The sequence below is a fragment of the Spea bombifrons genome, chromosome 9 (genome assembly GCF_027358695.1).
Source record: "Spea bombifrons isolate aSpeBom1 chromosome 9, aSpeBom1.2.pri, whole genome shotgun sequence".
Classification (NCBI taxonomy): Eukaryota; Metazoa; Chordata; class Amphibia; order Anura; family Pelobatidae; genus Spea; species Spea bombifrons.
The window spans coordinates 33,327,636-33,347,687 of NC_071095.1; the positions used below are offsets into that span (position 1 = coordinate 33,327,636).

The window sequence follows — 20,052 nt, forward strand, 5'->3', positions numbered from 1 at the left end:
GCTATGGGTGACGATTCCATTTCTAATATTGCGACAATGTTCTGATATTCTAACTCTTAAACATCTTGTCGTCATACCTACATACTGTAAGCCACAAGGGCATTCTAGTAGATAGATTACATTTTTAGAATTACAGGTAATGCATTCTTGTAGTTTATATTCTTTATTTGTGATATTTGATTTAAACATTATTTGTTTTCTTTGCGTGTCAGTAGTTAATCTACACGCTAAACACGAATTGCATTTATAAAAACCTTTGTCATTATTAAAAAACATCCCTTTCGTATCCCTATGTTTGCGTGTAAAATTCTTTGTTAATAACATTTTTAAATTAGGTGCGCCTCTAAAAACTATTTTTGGGTTATCTGGGAGTATTTTTCTTAAGATATCATCTTCTTTTAGAATATTCCAATTTTTTGTAATAATTCTTTTAAAAATTTTATTCTTATTATTAAAATCGGTTACTATGGGTAGGATAAAGTTAGTATTTTTTTATCTGGCTTTTCTTTATACTGTATTAAATCTTTTCTTTCTAAGTTTTCTATGCTAGCTATTGTGTGTTGAATTTTCTGTGCATTGTAATTTTTTCTAAAAATTAGGTTTTTTTTAAATTCTGCTTGTGCTTTTAAAACAGGGGTCTCTGTCCAATTCCTTATAATTCGTAGCATTTGGCTCTTGGGTATTTACCACCTATGCGCTGAGGAGTGAGCAATTCTATCATTGCTCACCAAAAAGGAACTGTGGACACTCCAGACGGCTCCAAAGGCTGAGGCTAAAGAAATTCCGAGGCAAGGATTATACCACCTAAATGCACATCTTGGGGCTAACTGAAGAAACCCATATTACATAGTGCTGCCAAAGAAATCTTTAAGGCGAGGATTATATCGCCCAAGCGCATACTTTGGGGCTAACTGAAGAAGCCCCCACCAAATGTGAGTAGCCACTTGCGGCCTTCATTTTACAAAAATAAGCTTTGAGACGTATTGCACTATTGTGTTTCTCTTTCTTTCATATATTCACATCCGTGACAGCGCAGCCACTAACCCTCTTGTGAACCACTCTACCTGTCCAAGCCAAGAAGAGGAAACCTTGGCAAGTGTTTCTGCTGCTACATCTAGAATAACTTTGTTTTAAAAAGGACTTTTTTTTTTTGTTGTTTTTTAAAAAATTTGCTTTTAGCGCTTTTATCCTACCCCTTTTAAGTGTTATGTAATGCCTAGTACACATAAGGTGTATGTATTTTAAAATGACTATAAAAAGCTATAGAATGGTAAATTTACTATTAATCGAGATTACAAAGTGTCTGGATTCTTACCCTTCCCCGACTCCACTCCACACTCATGTGGAGACCAAAGAACTCTCTCCCCCTGTCCCTGAAGCTGCCTCTGGCAGCTGGGCTGCAATTGCTGGTCTATATACCAGCCATTGCAGGGGGAGTCTCTGATGACTGCTGTAGGCTTCCATGCCTACAGGAGTCATCACAGGGCTTGTGGGGGCTCGTTTTTGCTGTTGCTGGTCTGCCTGGAACCAGCAGCAGGGGCCCTTACAAAACGGGAATTAACCCCTAAATGCCGCGGCATTGAAAGGGTTATCGCTGTACTGTCGCTCTCATGGAGCAATCAGGCAGCATGGGGATGTTGTGTCAGGTCCCCACACAAATCAACACTAAACCCCCTTTCCTGAAGCTGCCTGTGGCAGCTGAAAACGCAATTGCAGGTTTTCCTGCAATCGCGGTTTCAGCCTACAGAATCACTCCGTGGGAGTGATCTCAGGCTCGGGGGCGGGCTCTGAGTGGCTGTGCTGCCTGCCCAGACTCCTGGGCAGACAGCAGCAGCAGCACCCCCGCGTTCACAGGCCTTACTAACTTGTAATGTTACTCAAACAGACTCTATGTTCTCCTCACCAACTTGTGTTTGGTTAGATTTTATGTTATCTTATGTTATCTTTGACATATAGGGCCATCCCCTTGATATGTTGCAACAATGCATGGTCGTCTACCTAGATGACATCCTTACTCATTCTACCTCATTGGAGACTCACTATGCAGTTACATAGTTACATAGTTCATAAGGTTGAAAAAAGTCCATCAAGTTCAACCCTTCTACCTAACCTTCCTATTCTTGATCCAAAAGAAGGCAAAAAAAACTATTTAAGCTACTAAGAATTCTGCCGTCAGGGGAAAAAAATTCCTTCTTGACTCCAGGAGACAATTGGATTTCTCCTTGGATCAAGAAGCTCTAAAATATTAATGTTACTCTATTTATAGCCCTGTATGTCATGCCTTTCTAACACCACCTCCCTTGGCAGTAAATGTTATACCTTTTTATTGTACTTACTGTAAAGAATCCCTTCCTTTGTCGTCTATGAAATCAGAGGGTGACCTCTTGTTCTTTGTACATTTCTGTTAATGAACAGGTCACTGAAGAGCTCATTATAGAGACCCTGCATATATTTATATAATGTTATCATATCCCCTCGGAGACGTCGGTTTTCTAGAGTATATAATTTTAACTTTTTTAGTCTCTCTTCATAACTGGTATCTCCCAATTATTGATTTTGTAGTCCTTCTTTGCACTTTTTCTAATTCTATAATGTCCTTTTTAAGGACCGGTGCCCAGAATTGTACCGCATATTCAAGGTGAGGTCTTACCAGTGACCTGTAAAGAGGCAAGATAATATCCCGTGAATCAATACCCATTTTTTATGCATGCCAAAACCTTATTGGCCCTTGCAGCTGCTTGCTGGCATTGCACACTGTTGTCAAGTCTGTTGTCTACCATTATTAGTCCTTCTCAGTAGTATTTTTCCCCAAGGATATTCCATTTAAAGAATAGGTTGCCTTTTTATTATTTTTACCATAATGCATAACTTTCTATTTCTCTATATTGAATCTCATTTGCCACTTGCAAGCCCAGTCCCCAACTCTGTCTAAATCTTCCTGTAAAGAAGTAACATCCAGATTAGTCTGATTTACCCTGCCTGTGACATGGCTCTCAATGCAGCTTGGGAGATCATTTATAAATAAATTAAAAAGAAGAGGACCGAGGACAGACCCGAGGCACTTCACTTAATGCCTGCGTACATCCATTCACAACGACTCTCTGCATTCTATCTTTTAGCCAATTTTCAATCCAAATACAGACATCCTAAGCCATCCTAAGCCAATTTCTGTTAATTTGCAGAGTAGCCTTTTATGTGGAACTGTATCAAATGCCTTAGCAACGTCCAGATAAATCACATCTACAGCCACAGCCAGGTCTATATTTTTACTAACTTCTTCATAGAATGCTTATAGGTTGGTTTGACAAGACCGGTCTTTCACAAATCCATGTTGACTTCTACTAATTGGATTCTGGATCAAGATATGATCTTGAATGTATACCTTTAGCAACCCTTCAAATAATTTCCCCACTACCGATGTTAAGCTTACTGGCCTGTAACTGCCCGGTTCAGATTTTGATCCCTTTTTAAATATGGACACAACATCTTCTTTGCGCCAATCTAAAGGAACTATGCCTGGGCTGAAAGAATAACTAAAGATTAGTAATAATGGTTGGGCCAGAATTAGGCTTAGCTCCTTCAGTACCCTTGGGTGTATACTATCCGGTCCAGGGGCCTTGCCTACCTTAAAGTTGTCGCAAGTGTACTCCGGAGACTGAGAGAAAATGGTCTATTTTGTAAACGCGAAAAGTGTGAGTTTCATCAGTTCCAAGTGACATTTCTAGAGTATATGATTTCTAACAAACGTTTTGGTATGGACCCGCAAAAGCTTTCTGCGGTCCTACAATGGCCTGGTTGGGTTTCACAAACTACTATAGCAAATGTATTAAGAATTTCTCTTTTATAGTCAAGGCAGCGTTCGTTAAGGCTCCTGTTTTGGTTCACCCTAACCTCGCTCTACATTTTGTGTTGGATGTCAACGCGCTTGAGACAGGTGTAGGCTGCCTCCTGTGTCGACGTCCTACTCCGTAGACTCCTTTACACCCGTGTGGATTGGTGATGGCGAGCTACTGGCTATAATTTTAGCACTTTGAGAATTTAGACACTTACTCAAGGGCACTAGTGTTGCCGTTCTAATTATCACTGACCACAAGAACTTAACCTAACTCTCTGAAGGCCGACAGGCCAGGTGGGCCCTCTTCCTATCTCGTTTCAATTATATAGTCTTGTATCTTCCCGGTACTAAGAATATTAAGGCTGATACCCTGTCTCACCAATTCTCCATACCGTCTAAAGAGGAGTGCGTTCTTGACCATATCCTGGCCGCTATATGTACTAACATTACTTCTCCTCTGGGTGAAGAGATCTTGGCTGTGAAACATACTGTTCGTCCAGAGAAACCTAATGGTAAATGTTTTGTACCAAAGAACTTCTGGGTCAAATTACCACAAAGCTATCATAATACAAAAGCTGTAGATCACCAGGCCGGGCCCCAGAAACAATTTGTCACTGCTTTTGTTGCTGCATGTCATGTATGTGCATAGTGCAAAACTCCCAGGCACCTTCCATTGGGGCTCCTTCAACCTACAGCCACAGGTAAACACCCCTGGACACATCTATCTATGGAATTTATTGTAGACCTTTCTGCCTCCATCCTTATGGTTTGCCGTTTTTTTTTCCAAAATGTCCCATTACATAACTCTCAAGAAATTCCCATTGCCTCAAAAGCTGGCCTTGATAAATAACATGAATATATATTCCTAATTAATATGTGATTAGTTAAGTTTGTGTGTATGTAGGTGTGATATCTTACAACTGTCTTTCCTCTTATTCCTGTTCTGCCCAAGGCCCCATTCTGTGACTTAGATTACCCCTCTAAGTGGCTTATAGCTATCATACAAACTTAATCAAGCACATTAATTAGAAATACATATTCCTGTTATTTTCCCCAACATGTGGTAAACCCAAGGATATAGTCTTGGATTCATCTCCAGAATTTGACTATCCTTCTGTTTGGCCTACCATCAGCAGTCCAACGGTGCTGTGGAACGGACTAACCAAGCCTTGGAGCAATACCTTCGCTGCTATGTCTTGGATCATCACAATAACTGGTCTGATCTGTTGCCCTGGGCGGAGTTCACCCGTAACAGTGCTATTAACTCGTCCTCTCAATTGTTTCCTTTCTTGGCCAGCTAGAGCTTTCAGTCATCACTGTTGCCCGATTTGATCATGCCTCAGAACACTCCGGCTTTGGAAGATCATCTTAGGGAACTCTGTTCCACATGGGTACAGATGGATACGTAGATCCATGCAGTTCCAAAAACTCCACGCTGATCCCAGATGCCTACCTGAGCCTTCCTACCAGGTTGAGTAGACAGTGTCTGGTTGTCTTCTTCTAACCTGAACCTTCGCATGCCTACCCAGAAACTGTCTCCCCGCCACATTTGGTCTTATCATTTACTGGTTGCATACGCTCTAGACCTTCCTCCGGCTATGCGTATCTCCTTGCTTGGTTTCTGACCTCCTTGTGCTATCTTGCTGCTGTTATGTCATACCCTGACTTGGTTTACTGATTCTCCTGAATCCTGATCCTGGCTTCCATTCCTGACACACTGCTGCCTTCTCTGTTCCTAGCTCCAGTTCATCTGACTACGCTCTCTGGCTTCCGGTATACCGACTCCAGCGTGTCTGACCACCCTCTCTGGCTTCTGGCTTTATTTTTTGGACTATTATTATTATTTCATGTTTTATATAGCACCATCATATTCTGTAGCTCTGTACAATGGGTACATAACAGGACATAACAAGTAGTATATAACATAACAATTTGATTTACAGAAACAGCAGGTGGGGAGGGCCCTGCTCAAACGAACTGACAATCTAGAGGGAGTTAGTTTATTACACAATAGGTAAAATTGCCATTGTTAGGGATGGACCAGATGCACTAGTATAAATATTACAGGAAAGGGACTAGGAAAGGTGAGCTAAATGAATATGGGATAATGGTGTTAAGGTTTAAGTTCATAGGCATCCTTAGAGAAATGGGTCTTGAGGGATTTTCTGAAGGAACAAAGCCAGGGGGAAAGACGAATAGGCCACAGGAGGGCATTCTAGAAGATAGGGGCAGCACTTGAGAAATCTTGTAAGCGTGCATGAGAGAAATCAGAGGAGAGGACAAAATGAAATCATTGGATGAATGTAGATCGGACAGAAGTGTAGTTAGAGATAAGTGATGAGATGACAGTAAGGGAAGTGCTCTGAAGGGCTTTGAAAGTAAGAGTCAGGATTTTGAAATGAATCCTGAAGTAAACAGGCAGCCAGTGAAGAGACTGACAGAAGGGAGACATGTTAGTAAAGCGATAGGAGAAGATTATTTCAGCAGCATTCATGGTGGGTTTCAGAGGGTCAAGACGGGTAAAAAGGTGACCAGCTAAGACAAAGTTACAATAACCTAGGCAGAAGATAATGAATTAATGGACAAGAGCCTTAGTGGCACCTTGTGTTAGGAAGGGACAAATGCGGGCAATGTTTGTAAGATGAAGAGTGCAGTTTTTAGAGACAGACTGAATGTGAGGCCGAGGCAGCTAGCATAAGGGGATGGGGAGATTATTGCACCACTAGCATTAAGATAAACTGATGAGGGAATGTTAGCATTGCATGGAAGGAAGATAAGAAGTTATCTTTTGGAGAGATTGAGTTTTAGGAAAGTTTTACCTGCAGACATCCAGGTAGAGACAGATGCAAGGCAGTTAGTTACACGATCTAAGACCAAGATCGGGAGACGACAGGTAGATACAGTATGTCACAAAAGTGAGTACACCCCTCACATTTTTGTAAATATTTTATTATATCTTTTCATGTGAAAACACTGAAGAAATTACACTCTGCTATAATGTAAAGTAGTGAGTGTAACAGCCTGTATAACAGTATAAATTTGCTGTTCCCTCAAAATAACTCAACACAGCCATTAATGTTTAAACCTTGGCAACAAAATTGCGTACAACCCTAAGTGGAAATGTCCAAATTGGGCCCAAAGTGTCAATATTTTGTGTGGCCACCATTGTTTTCCAGCACTGTCTTAACCCTCTTGGGCATGGAGTTCACCAGAGCTTCACAGGTTGCCACTGGAGTCCTCTTCCACTCCTCCATGATGACATCACGGAGCTGGTGGATGTTAGAGACCTTGGGCTCCCCCACCTTCCATTTGAGGATGCCCCACAGATGCTCAATAGGGTTTAGGTCTGGAGACATGCTTGGCCAGTCCATGAGCTTTACCCTCAGCTTCTTTAGCAAAGCTGTGGTCGTCTTGGAGGTGTGTTTGGGGTCTTTATCATGTTGGAATACTGCCCTGCGGCCCAGTCTCCGAAGGGAGGGGATCATGCTCTGCTTCAGTATGTCACAGTACATGTTGGCATGGTTCCCTCAATGAACTGTAGCTTCCCCAGTGCCGGCAGCACTCATGCAGGCCCAGACCATGACACTCCCACCACCATGCTTGACTGTAGGCAAGACACACTTGTCTTTGTACTCCTTACCTGGTTGCCACCACACATGCTTGACACCATCTGAACAAAATAAGTTTATCTTGGTCTCATCGGACCACAGGACATGGTTCCAGTAATACATGTCCTTAGTCTGCTTGTCTTCAGCAAACTGTTTGCTGGCTTTCTTGTGCATCATCTTTAGAAGAGGTTTCCTTCTGGGACGACAGCCATGCAGACCAATTTGATATATGGTCTGAGCACTGACAGGCTGACCCCTCACCCCTTCAACCTCTGCAGCAATGCTGACAGCACCCATACATCTATTTCCCAAAGACAACCTCTGGATATGATGCTGAGCACGTGCACTCAACTTCTTTGGTCGACCAGGGCAAGGCCGGTTCTGAGTGGAACCTGTCCTGTGAAACCGCTGTATGGTCTTGCCCGCCATGCTGCAGCTCAGTTTTAGGGTCTTGGCAGTCTGCTTATAGCCTAGGCAATCTTTATGTAGAGCAACATGAGGTGCCATGTTGTACTTCCAGTGACCAGTACGAGAGAGTGTGAGGGCTATAACACCAAAGTTAACACACCTGCTCCCCATTCACACCTGAGACCTTGTAACACTAACAAGTCACATGACACCGGGGAGGGAAAATGGCTAATTGGGCCCAATTTGGACATTTCCACCTAGGGGTGTGCTCATTTTTGTTGCCAAGGTTTCGACCTAATATCTGTGTGTTGAGTTAATTTGAGGGGACAGCAGATTTACACTGTTATACAGGCTGTACACTCACTACTTTACATTGTAGCAGATTTTAATTTCTTCAGTGATGTCACATGAAAAGATATAATAAAATATTTACAAACATGTGAGGGGTGTACTCACTTTTGTGAAATAGTATATGTGTGTCATCAGCATACAGGTGGTATTGAAGGCCAAAGGATAAGATTAATTTGCCAAGTGAGGTAGAGTAAACAGAGAACAGAAGTGGTCCTAGAACTGAGCCTTGGGGTACGGCGACTGAGAGGGGGAGGGGAGACAGAAGCTGACGGTGTGATCTGAGAGCTAGACTGTGAACCAAGAGTGAGCAGTGTCACGGAGACCAAAATCATGAAGAGTTTGGAGAAGACGAGAGTGGTCCACAGTGTTGAAAGCATAGAGTAGTGGACTTGGATTTAGCAGTGAGTATTTAATTTAACTTTAGTAACGGAAACTTTGATAATTGACTATAAACAATTCTTTCAAAAAGCTTGGATGTGACAGGAAGAATAAAGATGGAACAGTAACTGGACAGATCAGTCGGGTCCAGGGAGAGATTTTTCAAGATTGGAGTTATGGTAGCATGCTTGAAGAAGGATGGGACACATCCAGTAAATAGACTGAAGATGTGAGCTAGAGTAGGGACAAGAGTAGATAAAAGGGACTTTATACAATGGGAAGGGATGGGGTAAAGGAGACATGTGGTTGGACAAGAGGAAAGAAGAACAGCAACAACCTCCTCTCCTGTGACAGATGAGAATCGGTTTAATGTAGAGAAGGAAGAGTTGAGCGCATAGGGAGGCACATAGTCAGATGTATAGTCAGATGTAGGTTTCCTTAGCAAGGTTAAGAGCAGAGTAGTAGGAACATAGCATGTATTTATAGTGCAGAAAGTCAGACATGGAATGAGACTTCCAACAATTACATTAAGCAGTGCGGGAACAACGTCAAAGGTGTGGGGTTACAGTTGTGTGCCAGGCTTGGAAACATACATGTTGTGAAGAGTGCGTTTTAGCTAGGGCTACATCCTCAAGAGCAGATGTGAGGGTGGCGTTATAGAGAGAGGTGGAGGAGGCATAACATGTTTGAGACAGGAGAGAGGAGGAGAGGGATTACATCGCTTGAGAATTTCTGAAGGATAATAGAGCTAAGGTCTCTGGTTAGCTGAGGCTGGGGGCAAGGGAATGAGCAGGTGGCAAAGTTAGAAAGCTTGATAAGAAATGGTCATCAGAGAGGGTGCAGGGTGTGACCATTATCATATGTATATGTATGAGATCAAAACAGGAGGTAATGGAAAGAAAGTTTGAAGCCATGGGACTCAAAGGGGTGTCAACTGGGATATTGAAGTCTTCATGGATGATAGAAGGAACATCAGAGGAGAGGAAGAGGGGAAGCTATGGGGAGAAGTGTTCATGAAAGATGTTAGCAGGGCGAGGGGGACAGTATATAACAGCAATGCGTTAGGAATAGGGCTGCAACTAACGATTATTTTAATAATCGATTAGTTGGCCGATTATTTTTTCGATTAATCGATTAATCGGATAAAAAAATACATTATTTTAAATTGAAGAAAAATTGCAATAAAAAACGTACAATTTACACTTTCATCCCTTTATTGCAATGGCCTCTCTCTATTCACCTTCTTATTTTACTGACATAATAATAAAAGCTACAAGAACCCAAACACAGTGCTTCTCAAACTAGGTTTTAATACAAAGTTATTAGTAAATATTAATTCATATGTTAACTATTTTTCATATTTAATAAAAACTGAGAAAAAAGCCTTGTTTAAATTATTTTATTTACCAAACTGCCCCCAGTTATGCACATCTGACCCCCAGCTTGCCACTCTGCCCCATATATGCCTTATACCTCTTATATGCCAGATTCCACTGTGCCCCCTGATATGCCACTGTGCCCCTGATATGCCTTATACTCCTTATATGCCAGTGATATGCAACTGAGCCCCCTGATATACCTTTTACCCCCAGATTTGTTTTATGCCCCCCTGATATGCCTAATATCGATGTCTTATACCCCCTATATGCCACTGAGCCCCCTGATATACCTTTTACCCCCAGATATGTTTATGCCCCCCTGATATGCCTAATATCCATATGCCTTATACCCCCTATATGCCCTAAAAATTCATAATACCCCCCATACACCACTATAACTCACCCATACACCACTCTGGCTCCTCCCCCTCACATACACCACTCTGGCTCCTCCCCCGCCCATACACCACTCTGGCTCCTCCCCCGCCCATACATCACTTTGGCTCCTCCCCTCCCATACATCACTTTGCCTCCTCCCCCTCCCATATACCACTCTGCCTCCTCCCCCTCCCATATACCACTCTGCCTCCTCCCCTCCCATACATCACTCTGGCTCCTCCCATACTCCACTCTGCCTCCTCCCATACATCGCGTTGGCTCCTCCCCCTCCCATACATCACTTTGCCTCCTCCCCCCTCCCATACTCCACTCTGCCTCCTGTGAACCTCCGTTTCTGACAAGACACCAGGGAGCCGGGTAGAGAGGCAGAGTGGCGTATGAGAGGGGGAGGAGCCAGAGTGGTTTATTGGAGGGTGGCTCCCATACACCCCTCTGACTCCTCCCCCCTCCCATACACCGCTCTGCCTCTCTACCCGGCTCCGTTACTGAAGGCACTTTCATTGCAGCTTCATAGAAGCCACAGTGTAAGTGAAGGGCAGTAACGGAGTCTGTCTGTGCGATGCAGAGAGGATGATTCTCTGTCAGCCGGTGGGGGTCTGCATCGCACAGACAGACTCCGTTACTCACCTTCACTTACACTGAGGCTTCTATGAAGCTGCAGGGAAAGTGCCTGTCAGTAACGGTGCCGGGTAGAGAGGCAGAGTGACGTATGGGAGGGGGGAGGAGGCAGATGGGAGGGGGAGAGAGACGGAAGTGAGAGACTGGCCGACAGTGAGGGGAATCCAGGTCTCCTGCAGCGTTGCGGGGGATCTGGATTCCGGTGTTATAATCCGATCTCTGTTTGAGGTCGGATTATATAAAGAGAGGAGTTTTTCAGAGCATTTGCTCTGAAAAAAACCTCTTTTTATAATCGATAAAAATCGATCCGATTAATCGATGATGAAATTCGTTGACAACGATTTTCATAATCGATTATTATCGATTTTATCGATTAGTTGTTTCAGCCCTAGTTAGGAAATGGGATTCCAGGCAGACCACCAGCAGCAGAGCCCCGTACAAAACGGGAATTAACCCCTAAAAGGCCGCGATCGTGGCATTGAAGGGGTTAACGCTGCACTTTCGCTCTCATGGAGCGATCAGGCAGCAGGGGGATGTTGTGTCAGGTCCCCACACTTGTGTGGGGACCCAATCAACACTCAACCCCCTTCCCTGAAGCTGCCTGTGGGCCGTGGGAGTGATCTCAGGCTCGGGGGTGGGCTCTGAGTGGCTGTGCTGTCTGCCCAGACTCCTCCTGATTACGGAAATACCCCACATGCCTAGTTTTTTTGTGGTTTTCTGGACATTACAACTTATGCCCTGTAATGTCCAGGAGAGGCGGCTGAACACTTTAGGCTGGATTTCTCTGCCGTAACACATACCCTGTACCAAAAATCCTCAGCAACACAGAAGTGTTGGTGAAAAAAGTGCAGGAAATTAGAGCAACGGCTGACTTTGGCAGTGATTGGCGGCCAAATGGTTGCATGGAAATTTATAATTAGGGGGTGCTAAACAGGCCCAAATGGAACATAGGTCTACTAAAGCAAAATGTGAAAATTTCACGTTTGGAATCCATAAGGTACATGGTCCCGTTTGTGCCCTGTAATGTCCAGAAAACCACAAAAACTAGGCATGTGGGGTATTTCCGTAATCAGGAGAGGCAGCTGAACAATTTAGGATAGATTTCTCTGCCGTAACACCGTAACACATACCCTGTACAAAAAATCCTAAGAATACTACAAAATACTAAGACGCGTTGGTGAAAAAAGTGCAGGAACTAATTTCTGTGACCACCTTTGACAGTGATTGGTGGCCAAATACCTGCATATAGAATGCCCAAATACCCCAGATAGGAAGGATAGTCTGGATTGTCTGTTTTACAGAAATATATACCTTTGTGGGTGTTTTTGTTTTATTTGTTTAAAATTAGAGTTGCAGTCCCATCATACCTAATGTAAAAATTTAACGGCTTTGTATTAAGTAATGTACACCTTATAGTATGTTGCCTACAAGTACTGGGAAAGTATGGAAAATCTATATAAATTAGGTATTTCTGAAATCAGGACACCTGAATTGATAAATCTGGATGGAATTTTCTGTCATTTTACCTAATTTTGTGAGGATTCAGAGGGAAAATTTTAAAAAAAAATAGGTGTTTTTTTTATAATTTTTGCTAGTTTTTACTAAATTTCTAATTCAGCTAATCATCCAACTATGGTATCAAAAGAAAGCTCTATCTCTCCAATATATAGTTTACATGGGTACACTATTCACAGGAAAAGAGAATAATCTCTGAACCGACATAGCGCAAAAATGGCAAAATTGCTCCGGGCTTTGAGGTACCAAAAACCCCTGGGATTGAAGAGGTTAATATACACCGCTGTATACAGTAATGTATGTTATTAGTAACAGATATCAGGTTTTATCATGCTTTGTTCCAAAACAAATCATTTATCTGCATACCTGTATGCTGCCATTGTTATTAGTCATGTGATTTTCTTGTCATTTTAGGTTGAAAATAATGGCACCTAAAATGTATGGTTTCATGCAGGGCCGGCCCGACAATGGAGCCGAGTGGGGCAACTGCTCCAGACGGCACTTTTGAAGGGGCGGCACTTTGCCACCCCGATACCTTTTTTTTTTAACGCGAAAGAGAGAGAAAGGGTCAGTACCTGCTCGGCGCCCCTCTCTCTCCTCTGCAGCGAGTCTCCCTGTTCGGTCTCGGTGCCGGCTTGTAATGCTGAGTGCCGGAAGATTACCTCATTTCCGGCACTCAGCATTACAAGCCGGCACCGAGACCGAACAGGGAGACTCGCCGCAGGACTGCTGAAAGGTAAGTACAAGGGGGGGGCGGCAGGGGGGGGAGAGAAAGGGTAGATGGGGGGTCATTTTAAAATTCACCCCAGGCGGCATTTTGCCTTGGGCCGGCCCTGGGTTCAAACATGTCCCAACTAAGACATGGGCACAGACTAATTAGATGAATGGGGGGGGAGTGCCCACCTCCCAAACGTGGCCTTTTAGCCCCCAAACAACCTGACAAGCCTATGCATGGGTGGTATAACTGTAATCAGTAGATGTTGCTGATAACATATTGGGGTGTTTGTCAGTGACACATAACAAGAGCTGTGTATTCATACCTAAAGTCAAATGTGGGGGGGGGCACACAAAATATTACTACTACAAACTTTGGCAAAGGCTGGTGGTAGAATTAGAGTATGGAAAGAGTTAAACATTAATAGCTTTTGAAATACCTGGGGTGTCTAGTTTTCAAAAATATATGGTTTGATGGGGTAAATTAAATTGGCCACCTTCAAAAATGTCCCATTTATGAAATGGAGACAGGATTACCAGATTTGAAAAAATGTTACTTTGGGGTAGTTGGGTAGTTCTAAGCTCATGACAAATATTAGAATCCATTTTCACTATATTTTATTATTTCTTTATAGGAAATTAAATGTTATGACAGCCTGGACTCCCCCTGTCAGCAGAAGCCAGCATCACTTTCTGCAGCCCGATCTTATGTAACAGCAGCCAGCGCAAACAACGGAAAACTGTTAAATTTTTAAATGCCCGGGCATTCTCTCCCGAGTCGCGTCACTGCTGACGTCACCCGGAAGGTCATCAGTGGACAGGCTATCCCCTGCAGGGTCTGTCTAGACCCTGCTGGGATATCCGATCGCTCTGATGAGGCACAGATCACAGACACTGTGATCTCTATGCAAGTCTGTGGGGACACATTGCAGGGGGATCGCAGGGAGGAGAGTGAGAAACCAAGTTTCTCACTCTTCTCACATGCTGAAAGACAAATCAGCTAAAAAAATGAAAAAAGTGTTACTGATTTTTTTTTAAACAATAAAAAAATCACTAAAATAATACAATAAATAATAAAAAACAATAAAGTAAGCTAAGTGATGTCTTTGTGACATCACTGGCATTAATAACATGTTCATGCGGTCCCTAAGAGGACCTCTAACCATACTGCACTGATAACAGTGCAATATTTTTTTTAAAAAATTATAAAAAAATTATAATAAAAAAGAAAAAACCCTTACATCCCATTGCCCTAACACAACATCTAAAAGGTATAACCCTACTGACCCCGTTCACAACCCCCAAACCCGTTAAAGTATAAAAAATACTACCCCATAGGGTACTATATGTAAGGGATGGATATGGCCCTCTAGAAAGAAAGAAAAAACTAAGGATGTAGGGTATTTCTATAATCAGGAGATGCAGCTAAACAATTTTGTCTGGGTTTCTCTGCTGTAACACATACCCTGTACAAAAAAATCTAAGCAACACAGAAGTGTTGGCTGAAAAAAAGGGCAGGAAATAATTTCTGCACCCACCTTTGACTGTGATTTGTGGCCAATAAGCTGCATGAAGAGTACCCAAGCACCCCTGATACGATAGTCTGGGTTGTCTGCTTTACAGACATATATACTTTTGTGGGGATTTTTGGCTTATTTGTTTAAAATTAGAGTTGCAATCCCATCATACCTAATGTAAAAATTCTACAAAGAATGTACACCTTACAGTATGTTCCCTATTAAGTGGAAAGTATGGAAATTCTATATAATTGAGGTATTTCTGAAATCAGGACACCTGAATTGATAAACTTGGGGGTGGATTTTCCATTACTTTACCTAATTTTGTGAGGATTCAGAGGAGAAAATATATTAAAAAAAAATTCTAATTTTCGCTAGTTTTTACTACATTTCTCATCCTAAATTTTCAGCTAATTATCTAACTATGATATCAAAAGAAAGCCCTCTCTCTCTCTCCTTGAAAAAGCAATATATACTTTACATGGATAGACTATTCGCAGGAAAGGAGAATAATCGCTGAACCAAGATACCGCAAAAATGGCAAAATTGCTCCGGGCTTTGAGGTACCAAAAACCCCTGGGAGTGAAGGGGTTAAACTCCTATTTTCCACATGCCCCCAGCACAAAACAAAAGTGCCAAGCAAACATTCAACCCATATACAGAGAACAATATTGCTGTTCATAAAATGTAAAGCAGATTTCTTTCACCGTTCTGAACCTAAATTGTATCTCATGGTGAATTACAAAAATCAGAGGCATTCTTGATATAGACCAGCAGCCACAAAATCAGCTGACCCCAAAGTATAGTCAGACGTATAATTATATAGATACATGCTAGACACACAGTATTAAAGGATAGCAGCTGTTAAAAATAAAAAAAAGCCAAATTCATGCATTCCATGCTGTGTTATTTGCACTTGTCACCGTCCACCTTAAGCTACAATTAATATATCGTCTTAACAGTGTTGTTTAATAATACAAAATTAGGGTTGTCATGATGCTTTAGGATTAAAAGTATAATATGGCGGCAATATAATTTTCACATCATTCGGTATTTGCTATCTCCTGGAATTACAGGGGCCACAACCCAAGGCGGCCGCCAACCTCGTGCAAATCACAAATACGCCAGAATGCAAGAGAAGCATCTCTCATCATATACAACACAGACCCAGAAGGGATAGAAATCTTTTTTTTGGGATAGAACTATAACAGGCGACAGAAGAGAATGTAGCTTACCAAAGTACACAGTTTTATCACACTTGGGACACTTGGATGCCATATTTGTAAAAACGTCCTTTGTGCGCCTCTTGGTATTACGACAGCTCTTGCTACTGTTCGCACCACCGCTGTGTAACCGTCTCCTGTGTTTCAGTGACAAGATGGTCCACTCACTCCCGTACCATCCAACCTACATTACACAACACATTTTCCTATTGGATATTACGCAGCAAAACAGGCAGAAGGAGCAGTGAACAGCCCCACCTCCAGTGAATCGTCGTCTGTTAGAATAGCGCTGTTTCACTGGTTATGACAAAATGCTAGTGTTTTGTTAAGCTGTCTTATATTGCGCCATAGCATGCTATTGTAGGTAGCATTAGACAACGCAAAACAACGTATTTATTTTGTAATATATAGCCATAAGTTATATATTACACATGTGGGTGGAAATAAAATATTTTGTGCATCCGTTGCCATGTTGAACTATTCCAAGAGTTTAGACTTTTTTTTTTTTAAAAAAAAAAAGCACATACAGTAAACTATCGGTAAAATGGTGTATTCTGGCCTAGGCCCACTGTGTCGAGACCTAGTGCAGCATGTTTGGGGGTGGGGGACAGCTGTGCCCAATGCACATGTTTTGAAGAAGATTTTTGATTTCCCCACCTGCCCCATTTAATCTATGGAGTACTTTTTGCCGTCTCTAGTGGTATCTGCAGCTTTTAGCTACTCAAAGACATTCCCTCAAACAGGGCAGATGTTTTGCATTATCACTCCAATTAAAGCAATTGTGCAGCATCTCCATGATCATCAGTTTAACAATGATTGCGTCCCAGCTGCTTTAGGAGCAAAATGTGAAGTCTTCTGTCCCCATGTGAGTGCAGGGACCAACCCTGACCAATCCCTATTGCACAATAATAACATGAAAACAATCATGCAGCAATAACCCCCTCAATGCCATGTTCACGTCAAAGCTTTTTTATGCAGGTTCTATGATTCTATCCTGGGTGTTTTAGGTCCCCACAAGCAGTGACAAACAATAATCATATGGCTCATCAACACTGATATATTGGCATGCCCCCCAACTGTCCCAATTTAGGCGGGACAGTCTCGAATTCGGGTCTCTGTCCCGCCTATCCCTTCCTCTGTCCCGCTTTGCAGGGGGCAGAGGAAGTGTGAGGCAAGATCCGTACTCACCTCAGGTGCAGCTGCCCGATCAGCAGCTGCAGACTGGTTGGGAGATCGCAATGTCCCTCTAGTCGGCTCAACATTAGGGAGCGTGTGGTCTGCCACTTCATATATATTGGCATGCCCCCCAACTGTCCCGATTTAGGCGGGACAGTCCCGAATTCGGGTCTCTGTCACGCTGTCCAGCCTATCCCTTCCTCTGTCCCGCTTTGCAGGGGCAGAGGAAGTGTGAGGCAAGATCCGTACTCACCTCAGGTGCAGGCGCGGGGGGGTGTAGGATGGGCGCACAGCCGCCCAATCAGCAGCTGCAGACTAGCTGGGAGGTCGCAATGTCCCTCTAGTCGGCTCAACATTAGTGAGCGTGAGGTCTGCCAGTTCAGACCTCACTTTACTGCTCCCTAATTACTACCCGATGTCATCCCTGCGCTCTGCAGCAATAGTCGGCGAATAGTGATGAGGGAGTTGTAAAGCGAGGTCTGAAGTGACAGACCTCACGCTCCCACTACAGGATGGAGGCTGAAGGATGGTGGAAGAGGTAAGAAATGGGTAGAAAGGGGTGTAAGGGCAGTGCATGTGTGTATATGTTTGTAAGCTTGTGTGTGTGTATGGCCGATGTGTGTAAGAGCAGTATAGGTATTTGTTATAGGTATCTGCTGTGTAAGGGCAGTGTATGTGTATATGTGTGTGTGTAAGGGCAGTGTACATGTATATGTGTGTAATGTAAGAATGTAAGTTCCTGTGGGAACAGGGCCCTCCATTCCTCTTGTATGTCAATTGCTTGTCATTTTGTACTTGTCGTTATCTGTTAAATTTTTACCTTGTACAGCGCTGCGGAATCTGTCGGCGCTTTATAAATAATGTATAATACTGTATTTGCTCGATTATAAGACAAGGTTTTTTTCAGTGCAAATGCTCTGAAAAATACCCCTCGTCTTATAATCGGGGTCGTCTTATAATCAGACCTCAAATAGGTCTAACTATGAGACGACTAAGATCCAGATCCCCCGCAGCTGCAGGGGACCTGGATCCTCCTGTCTCACCACCCGCCGCGCCCCGCCCCACTTACCGGTGCTTTTCTGGCAGAGTGTTCTATGAAATGCCTTTTAACCCCCTTAATGCCACTCTGCCTCCAGAAATGCCTTTTTAACTCTCTATACGCCACTCTGCCTCCTGAAATGCCTTAAACCTCCCTATATGCCACTCTGCCCCATCATATGCCTTTTAACCCCCTTAATGCATATAGGGGTATAAGGCATTTCTGGAGGCAGAGTGGCACATAGGGGGTCAAAAGGCATATCATGGGGCACAGTGGCATATAGGGGGTATAAGGCATTTCTGGGGCAGATGTGCATAACTGGGGGGGCAGGTTGGAAAATAGAAGGAAATAAAACCAAAATATTTTTCTCAATCATAGCTTTTATTAAAAAAAAATTGTTTACATGAATTAACATTTACTGGTAAAACTTTTTTCCTATAGGGTCGTCTTATATTCAGGCTTTTTCTTTTTTTCCTAAATTAATATTCAGATTTGAGGGGTCGTCTTATAATAGAGCAAATACGGTAATAATAATGTGTGTGTAAGGGCAGTGCACGTATATATGTGTGTGTGTAAGGGCAGTGCACATGTATATGTGGGTGTCTAAAGGCAGTGTATGTGTATATGTGTGTGTGTAAGGGCAGTGTATATGTGTGTGTGTGTAAAGGCAGGATGTGGTGTGTGTGTGTGTGTATACGTGTGTTTATGGGCAAGTGTGTGTAAGGGCAGTGTACATGTATGCGTGTGTGTGTGTAAGGGCAGTGTATGTGTGTAAGGGAAATGTGTGTGTATGTGTGTGTGTGTAAGGGCAGTATATGTGTATACGTGTGTTTATGGGCAGGTGTGTGTAAGGGCAGTGTAGATGTATGCGTGTGTGTGTAAGGGTAGTGTGTGTGTGTAAGGGAAATGTGTGTGTGTGTACACGTGTGTTTATGGACAGGTGTGTGTAAAGGCTAAAGGCAGTGTATGTGTATATGTGTGTGTAAGGGCAGTATATGTGTATATGTGTGTGTGTAAGGGCAGTGTATGTGTGTGTAAGAGCAGTATATGTGTATACGTGTGTTTATGGGCAGGTGTGTGTAAGGGCAGTGTACATGTATGCGTGTGTGTGTGTGTAAGGGCAGTGTATGTGTGTGTGTAAGGGAAATGTGTGTGTGTGTATACGTGTGTAACGGGTTTGCCAAGAGAGCTGTAGTAACTCCCAGAGATCATCCACATGTATCCTCCTGTTGTCCCCGGAATCACTTCCAGCACCAGTCAGCATGCGCACCTTGGAACCCTGCTATGTGTACCCAATAAGTAGACACAACTACCTTGAACTGAGTACAGCAGGAATGAACAGTTTATTGTAGTAAAACATAGACTCATTTAGCCACAGAACTTCATTAACATAAATTAACAGATACATGTATTCAACCCAACCTTTAATCCCCAATCAGCAATCCTATTGATGGGATTAATTAAACAATGGAGTTCCTGCCTGTTTGGCAGCCAGGCTGGAGCCATCTCTGAGTACCTTGGGCCCCTGTATGACAGGTCATTCTGTCACATATCTCCCCTTTTAAAAAAGAAGACTGAACTGGGGCCAGACCCCAATGGGGTCTGCATCCAGTTCAGTCGGACAGCACAGCTCCGTCGCTCCTGGAGTTGTGGATGCAGGGGGCTGGCAAAAGGCACCTGTCCCACTAACCAGTCCTGGGGTGCACTTAGAGACTGGGGAGTTCGGGTCCCAGACGAGGACAACAGTCCCACTCGCCAGGGTAGGGAGACAGGGTCCATAATCTGCGGGTAGCAGGCTTGCTTTCAGTCCTCTCCAGGGGCCCCAGTGATGGACAGTTCCATCACACACTCTATCACATATGTCCTTTTTCTGGGGGAGACTGATGTCTGAT

At 43.2% G+C, this 20,052-nt stretch overlaps 1 protein-coding gene across 2 annotated transcripts in view; it reads right to left on the minus strand.

Annotated features, from left to right (window-relative positions):
• Positions 1-16,208, minus strand: part of LOC128504703 (cysteine-rich protein 2-like) — an 85,981-nt gene extending 69,773 nt beyond the window's left edge. For both annotated transcript variants that reach the window (XR_008355480.1, XM_053474878.1), the window contains exon 1: positions 15,958-16,208. Coding sequence is in view for 1 of the 2 variants with exons in the window: in XM_053474878.1 (XP_053330853.1) it covers positions 15,958-16,000 (43 nt within the window). In the remaining variant the exon portion in view is untranslated. The remainder of the gene's footprint in view (positions 1-15,957) is intronic.
• Positions 16,209-20,052: the final 3,844 nt, after the last annotated feature.